Raw genomic sequence first — 8,433 nt, 5'->3', positions numbered from 1 at the left:
AGAAACCCTCCATGTTTCTGGAAAGATGGCTTCACTGGAAATGCAGTTGAGCAGGTTTTCTAGGCCCTGTTCTCCTTTCCTGTCCTTCAAGTCAGGGCTAACTTGTCCTGAACTAAGCTGAAGACTCACAGCATTCTGCAAGTTCCTGGCAAACTAGGAAATAAGATTTGTTTCTCATCGCTGTTCTTGGGATTTGTTAAAATAATGCTAAGAGATTAACAGGTAGTAGTTTCCATGTTAATTTTTTTTTCTCTGTCCCTTCTATGCCAATCTCCTTTCTTATTTGTAATCACAAAAGTAGCATATGGCTGTTACAAAAATTACAAAAAACAGAATGAAAAGCACAAGCCCCTTTTTCACTGCCCTGTTCCTCAAAACCCATTCCCTTCCCTGTTCTGCTGTTATCATTTTAATAGGGAAATAACTAAACCTCTTAAGACCCAAAGGGAAGGGAAACTATAGGTACTGAGAATTAATAATACTAATAATTATAATAGTAAATAATAATAAACTGGAATTTGTGGAACGAATACTCATACCAAACAGCATGATGGTATTCAGGATACATTTTTAAAAATTCAATTTGTTCTGCTTGGGAGACAATGGAGGTGTTTGGAGCATGGATCATCCTTGGTCTCTTCACTGTGCGCAAACAGTTCAGAGAGACCCTGGAAGACTCCTCTTTCCTGAATTCCTGAAACTCCCACTTTGAGGCTCAAAGGAGGCTGCAGGAGCAGCAAAGAGCATTTAATATGCAGACATAATTGTTTTTAAAAGAATTGAAATCTAAATGTGGTGAATCTGAACCAAGGGATATATATGATTAATTACAGCAACCATGTTCCCTTGCCCAGGGGCTGGGCCTAAAAGGAATGAGTCCAGGCCAAAGAGAAACTCAGCGATGGACAAGCAGGACTGCTAAGAAAACCTGGTTCACTGGCTCTTTCCCTCTCAGCTGCTAATGCTCAGAGTTGGAAGATTTCAGGCTTTGGTTCCTGTTTGGCTGGTCTAGCTGACCCGGGCATCAACTGCCTTGATTGGAAACAAACAGGATCTTCCTTTTTGTCCCCAGGAATGTGGTGGAGGAAGGACTCTTAGGGAAAGGGCCTTCTCTGCCAAAAAAATAACAACAACAACGACAAGGATGACAGTAGGACTGCCATGCAGCCCCCTTCATCCAGGGCGATAAGGAAGCATCCTGTTGTGTGTGCTGACCCTTCTCACTTTCCGGGTGGCCCTAGAGCTCCAGGATTCACAGGCTCAGGAATGTCATGAATATCCTTAGTGCCTAGCTTGGAAGCTGGGGTAGAGAGACTGTGGAATGAATGGAGCAGGATAGGGGAAGCTTGCAGCTCACATAGTTCGTCATAGAATGGGGTGCAGGGACCCAGGAAGAACCCAGGTGACTGCAGGAGCCTTTCTTGTCCCTCAGTGATCCCGGGGTGGGAGTGAGTTTGTCTACTAAGAAGCCCCAACAGGACTGGTTTCCTCTGTCCACTCTTGGACAGTCCTTGAATCCCAAAGGGACCATTTGTCCACCTCTTGGGCCAGCTTGATCTTGGGGTTCCTTAGCTCTCTTCCGTCTATGTTACTCAAAGAACTCTACCTTTATTGTTTCTATTTAATTATCCTTTTTGTTGAGAAAGTGATGGGGAAGTAGAAAGATGTCTCTCTCCTCTCTTCCAATCTTTCTTGGTTCTTCTGCTTCTCCCCTCCCCTTCCCTTCTCTTCCTCTTCCCAGCCTATTCTTCCTCTCTTCTTTCTCCTTATTCTTCTCTTCTGAAGCTCTGGAAGCTAAGGGAGTAAGGAGGGGTGAATCTGATTTGTTTCTGTGGATCTCCCTTAAATACATTGAGGAAACTACTACTGCTATAGCCTGAATGTTTGCGTCCCCCCAACATTCATGCTAAGATCCTAACCTCTAAGCTGATGGGATTAGGCAGGGGGCTCTTTAGAGGCATTTAGGTCATGAAGGTGCAGTCCTTCTGAATGGGATTAGTATCCTCATGAAAGAGACCCCAGAGAGTTAGCGAGTTCTCCCATAGTATGAGAACACAGTCAGAAGACTGACTATGAGCCAGAAAGTGGGTTCTCGCCACACACAGAACATGCAGCAACTTGACCTTGGACTTCTTAGCCTCCAGAAGTGTGAAAAATAAGATTTCTGTTGTCTATAAGCCACCCGGTTTGTAGCATTTTGTTGCAGCATCCTGATCAGTCAAAGGCAAGTACTCTGCTCAAGAACTCCCAGGTGCTCCCTGCTATTATTCATTTACGTTGCAAACACTACAGCCCACCTCGATCTGAGCTCGCTTAACTTTATTTTGTGTAGTTTCCCCATCCAGTCAATGGGCCTTTTTGGTTTGTTCATGGAAATGGAGTCAGGCAGGGCTGGGAGGCCTTTCCAGGTGAGACCAGCACCTCTGGGAAGGCCAAGCAGAGGATGCGAGAGGCAGGAGAGGAGGCTGCAGAGGTGAGAAGTGATGGGATTGTGAGACTTTGAGGTTACACTAGAGATTTTGGATGGTTTTATTAGTTGAGCTGCAATCATTGGAAGTTTTCACAGGGGGTGAAACTGGGCCTCTAGAATGGTCACCTGGGGCTACATGGAAGAGAGGACAGCCATGAGGGGGGCTAGAAAGGGGACGAGATGCATGCCCACTTTGGTGCCACTGCTGGATAGTGTGGAGGCAGGGGCATGAGAGATGACCGCCAGCATTGCCCCCTGGCTGGGCAGGGGAGGGCACTCTTTTGATTTGGTCTGTCTCAGCAGGCCTGGGCCTGCTTCCGTGCTTCCGATGGCCCTCTCCTACCAGTCACAGCCTGGAGGAAGGCAGAGTTGAAAGGTGGCTGGGGAGGGCAGGTTATCATGACAGTCGGGCAGACCGCCTGCTTCCTCATTTTCAGGCAGGAAAGGCAAACACAAGCCGACAATGGAACAGAGAAGGTGCATCCAGAAGAGAAGGAGGGAGGAGGGGACCCTGGTCCTGGTCCTTGGAAGGCTCCCTTTGATCCCTTATCTCTGGAGGGTAAGCTTTCTTTTTTGGCCTGTGGTGACCTTTTGCTGCAGCATTTCCTGGAGCTCCCTGAAGTAAACACACTCAAGTATGCAAGTTCACAGCTCCACTTGGCTGGGTCTACTCCTCTGGGGAGACAGAGGGTGGGCAAGTCCCCCAGCACTGGCATCAAATGATACCCCAAAGTTCAGTGCTTCGTTATGCTGAATACCTTTAACTAAAGGAGACTGGAAGGTCTTAGATGAAATCTCTGGTCTTTTTCTCCCGCTCTCCTGTCTCACATCTCCTTTCTTCTCCCCTGAAGCTAATCATCAAAACCAGAATTCCTCCTTCTCAAGGTGAGTCACAGAAATTAGAGCCCCTTCTTGCCAGAGCAAGCCATAAATCCTAGAAGTATTACTCTAGCCCATCTTTCTGGGTTGGGGCTGGCTGTAAAGATAGTCTCTGACCTGCCTTATTTGGTGGTAGGGTTGGAAGGCCCTCATTCCAGAGGAGTCCTGCCCCAAACCTGGGAGGAAGGAAAGCTGCTACCCAGAGACCAAGAACGTGGACAGGCCTTGCTGGGTTTCTCCCTTCAGTGTGTTACAGGTACATCTTACCCTTTTCCCCAACCCCTTTCTACACAGCTGTCTATTTAACCAGCCTAAGCAGAAAGACAATTTTTCCCACATCTTCGCATTGTCATTTCTTAATGCTCCCATGTTGTCTTAGTTACTTTCTCGTTGTTGAAACACAATACCAGACACCTGCAACTCTAAGGAGGAAAGGTTTATTTTGGCTCACAGTTTGTACAGGTTTTAGTCCATAGTCGGCTGGCTCCAAGGCAGGGTGGCATGGCGGAGGGGTTAGGGCAGAGGAGAAAGATCATGGCAGGGCAGCAGCAAGCAGAGAGAGGGAGATACAGGCTTCCAGGCCACGCCCCCAGTGACCCACCTCCTCCCACCACGCTCCACCTCCCAACATCACAGCTATGAAGTCATCAGTGGACTAAGCCATGGATCAGTATCACGCCCCCGCGATTCAGTCACCTCCCCAAAGCTCCCTGACTCATGAGACTTTGGGGGACATTTAGATATAAACCATAACACGTCATGTAGAACTTTGATTAAATAAATGTTCTCTTGTTAACTTGGCTTTTGCCATAGGAGTGTCAGCCCTGACCCTTATGATGGGTGAGGAAAGGTATCCTCCCCCCGCTCCCCTTCTGTTTCCCAGACGGCTAAGGCTGGGCTAACCCTTAGCTGCATGGCGAGTGGGTGGTGACAGCCCAGCGGGGTCTGGTAGTAGCTTTGCCCTTCCTGAGGGTGGAGGGGGGAAGGCAAGAACAGGAAGGGAGCAGATTTAGATCCTTTCAGAAGGGGACAGGCATGAGTTTAGGAGCTACCTGAACATGGGGCTGCATTTCATCCAGGCTGAGGCAGCAACGGCCACTTGATCTCCTTCTGATAGGAAGGTTTTGTGTCTCTGTGTGTGTGTGGTCCTTGAGTCTCACAAACATCATAAAGGATTCCTGGTGCAGTATGCTTTCCATGGGGTGGGAGGGGTTGAATTTCCCTATAAATGGAGTACTGACTGTGTACCTCAGAGTAAGAGAAGCCTGACATTTAGAGACATCATTCATTTAGTTCTCTTTCCCTAGGGTTCATTATTGTCAACTGCCAGAGGCCAAGTGGGCAGGGTGAGGGGGTCCCTGAGCCCAGCCCGCATTTTATTTACTGAATAGGAACAACCCCCCCCCCCCCCCACTGCACCAGGAGTCCTTTCAGCCAAACCTGGGGAGGTAACTTTGGTCCGGAGGCCCCTCCTCCAGGCCGTTGAGTGCAGTTATGTAACCTAGATTGTGTAATTTAGGAAAGCAAAACTCTAAGCTCCCAGCTAACGGCTCGGACGGGGCGCCTCCGATGCTACTCCCCCCCCCCCCCACGCCTGGCCCCGGCCAACGCAGCAAAGTTGTGGGCCTGGAAGTCTGCAGGACACCTCGTGGGGCGAAGGAGCCCTGGGCCACCCGGGAGGGGGCGGGACGGGGAGGTCGGAGTCCCGGCAACTACCCAGGGCGCGGCGCGCACAAGGCCACCTGTTGCGGCGGCGGTGGGCGGCCGAGGCTCCCCGGGTCTCCGGGTCCTGCGCTGGCGGACGTCCCGGGGGGTGCAGCGCGTACCCCGCAGACTCGAACGGCCCGCGCTTCCGTCGGGTCAGCTGACCGCCCAGTGCGGAACTGCGCTCTGCGCCGCCGCCGTCGCCACCTTGCTCAGTGCCTCGCGCCCGCCTCCCCGGGTCACCATGGCTGGGCTCGTGGTCTGTGGAGCTCAAGTAAGTCCGCCCGAAGGAGCTCGCCCTCGCCGGGTACAACGGGGTGGGGAGGGACTGCGGGGTTCCAGGCTTCCACCGCGCCCCAGCTCCGGGGTGCTCCGTGCGCAGGTGGACAGAGTGTGGGGGAGACGGAGCCCCCTGCACCGCACGCTCCCTGGCTGTGTGGGGACAGGGGTTTCCCTGTCTCCCCACCCCGCCACCCCACTGTCTCTAGTGTCTCACTAAGCGATCAACTTCTCTCTCCCAGACTTCAAGGGCTCCCACATACAGTGTTTTATTCTTCTCTTCTTTCACAATCCAAATTTATAAAAGAACTTTTGATCAAAGAAAAAAGTTTTAATGTGTAACATTTTACTTATCTTTATACCAGTGCAGTTGTAAAATAGAATTAAGTAATATTTTTATATTTAAATAGAGGATGGGCCCCACAGAGGCGAAAGCGCCTAGGGCCACCAAAGTCAGTGAAAATCACAATGCATGGTTGGTGGTGGTGGTGGGTGTTGCCGATGGGTCTGCGATAAAGGTGGGCTCCTTAGCCAGGGTCCGGCTCTTATTTTCTTTGCACCCCAAGGTTTCGTGAACAGTCATCTGTGGGGAATGCAACACTCCAGTTCCAACCCAGGATGATAGACACCCAGCCTCCTGGGCCTTCAGCCCTGTAGGAAGCCTCAGGTGTTTTCAGTCAGTGCTAGAGTGGTGAACTCAGCCAGGCTAGGACCAGGCGTCTTGTATCTGCTGGAAACTTCAGACCTGTTTATCTTTAACCTCTTCTGCCTCCCGGATTAAGCTGGCCCTCCCACTGCCGGCCTTTCTCCACACACCCTGAAGAGATAGTTCTGAGTTTTTGAAGCTCTTCCTTTGGATTGCCTGAGGCAGGTAGTGTCAGGGATAGTTGGATTTTGAGATGACTTTGGGCTACAGGGAATGAGTCCCATTAGAGGTCTGTGGTCTTACAACCCTGTCAGATGCATCCCAGCAGGGCATTCCATTGGACTGGCTGCTGCCCGCTTCCTTTTTTCTGGAGTCTTGTCATTTTCTCAGTCACACATGTTTACTGGGGGCCTACTATGCAACAGACCCTGTTCCAGGTGGTGTTATACCTTAAGCCCTTCCAGTGTATCTCTGCCCTGGCCTTTTGACAGTTTTGTTTCATGGATTGCTACCTCTGCCCCCAGCCTCAGGCTGTGAAGAGAGGTCTGGTCCAGATTTCAGAGTGAGCAAACCAGGCCAGCCCAGCCTTCAAGGGTGGTTAAAAATAATGCTTATTCTACCCCAGAGAAAAGAGCTTCTGAGGGGAACTTGATTTCCTAGAGGAAAGGTCTGAGGGTGAGGGCCTGGGCCTTTCCTGTAGGCATCTGACTAAGAAGGACCCTAGGTTGGGCTACATTGTAAGTCCCAACATTTTCTGCATGTAGCTTCTTCCGTGTTCATGGAGGACTTGACAGTGGGTTCCACAACTTTTCCAGGCCTCCTTTCCCCATTTCCGAAACTTGTTTCACGTACCTCCTGCCATTAACCTACTCCAAACAGTTTAAGGACACTCATGAAGTGTGGCTGAAACATTTTAGGGTCCTTGGGGATTGTCTTAAGAAGCCTGCCTGGGAGGGGGGCAGCTAAAAAGGCAGGCTGGGAAAATGGCCCTGGATGTTAGTGCCCCATGCCGGGACCAAAGTGGTACATATATTTATTAACATTTTACCCCAGGCAAGTTATTGAAAGTTATCGGCAGCTATTGAAAGAGGGAGCATCTTGAATGTATGTGGCATGGAACTTTTCAGACTTGGGTAGATTGTTCTTTTTTTAAAAAAAATTTTTTTCTAAGTTTGACATAATAATTATACTGTTTATGGGGTACAATGTAGTATTTCAAAGCATATATACAGTGTGTCTTGATCAGATGACAGTATATCCATTTTTCAGCCACTGACCCCTTATTTCTTTGTGTTACAAACTTTCAAAATCCTTTAAGTGTTTTGAAATACACAATTGTTATTAACCATAGTTACCCTGCTGTGCTATATAGAACTTTAGAAGTTATTCCTCTTATCCCACTACAGGTCTTACCTGTTAACCACCCTCTTCCCCTTCCTCATCCTCCAGCAACCATTATTCTATTTAAGAAGATAGATCCTTCTGAAAGGGTGGAAAGCTTCCCATGAGAAACAACATTGGTATGGTTTTTATTGGAATATTACTAAAATATACAAACAAAAAACCAGATGTAACTCTCAACATTTAGAGAGCTGTAAATACCAAGTAAAGGGATAGTTTAAATACAAAGACAAAAAGCCCCAATAAAGTTAAAATAAACAATTTAATGAGATGGATGCTTGGCTGAATCTAGATCACTGCTTTCCATGATTCCATAGGCTGACTGCTGCAGGGCAGTTTCTCAGAGGTCCGAGGCCAACCCCACATGCATGGTAAGGCTACAGTCCTCTATCGTGTTTCCTTGTGAAGTCTTCTCCTTCAACATGGGTCTGACTTCATTGAACTTCTCTTGGCTTGAATTGTACTGTTTACATTCAGCATTAAGGCCTCTATTCTTTTTTCATGAAAGCATGACACAATCCCAGCATCAGTTTTAGACACAAATGCAAACTTGAACTTTGGGCACTGAAATTTTATTCTCAAGAGACATTGGAAATAACCAGTTTCTTCTGTAGGGATATTGGTCTGATTTAATCACTATTTACTGAGCAATCCTTAGGTATGAAGGGCCAGGGTGTGTGCTTTTCATATATCATTTTTATAATGTAAGTAAAATGGGGATAATAATGTGTGATTCACAAAGGGTTTCTTTGGGCTTAAATAGATGTTGGACACGTGGTTGTAGTTAGTTTTACACTATCCTTACTATTTGGGGGCAGACAGTGTTAGATTAATTTACAAAAGGGGAATCAGACTCCAGGAGATTGTGACTCACCAAAGATAAAACAGCCAGTAAGTAGCACAGGGTCACAAACTTTGTACCTAGGGCTGTTTTTACTGTCACAGAGCTTTGGTAATGCAAATACGGTATGAAGAATCCCTCACCCCTGGTTAGGGGTGGGTATCATAACATAAGCTCCCCTTATTCTGATTACTGATAAATCTGTCATGTCCA

General features: G+C 48.2%; 1 protein-coding gene across 42 annotated transcripts in view; it reads left to right on the top strand.

Annotated features, from left to right (window-relative positions):
• Positions 1-4,883: 4,883 nt before the first annotated feature.
• Lrmda (leucine rich melanocyte differentiation associated) overlaps positions 4,884-8,433 on the top strand; it is a 1,370,443-nt gene continuing 1,366,893 nt past the window's right edge. For 10 of the 42 annotated variants that reach the window (XR_015440514.1, XR_015440513.1, XR_015440515.1 and 7 more), the window contains exon 1: positions 4,902-5,327. Coding sequence is in view for 20 of the 42 variants with exons in the window: in XM_087185379.1 (XP_087041505.1) it covers positions 5,298-5,327 (30 nt within the window). In the remaining 22 variants the exon portion in view is untranslated. Of the gene's footprint in view, positions 5,328-7,732; positions 7,751-8,433 lie in introns of those variants that run through there. The other 32 variants (XR_015440503.1, XM_087185375.1, XM_087185376.1 and 29 more) reach the window with 18 other exon arrangements.

This window comes from Heterocephalus glaber, unplaced genomic scaffold, assembly GCF_053883595.1.
Source record: "Heterocephalus glaber isolate CG9 unplaced genomic scaffold, H.glaber_assembly_v1.0 deba00001497, whole genome shotgun sequence".
NCBI classification, from domain to species: Eukaryota; Metazoa; Chordata; class Mammalia; order Rodentia; family Bathyergidae; genus Heterocephalus; species Heterocephalus glaber.
Note: the sequence above shows the minus strand (reverse complement) of the source record. Positions and strands in the feature narration are given on the sequence as shown.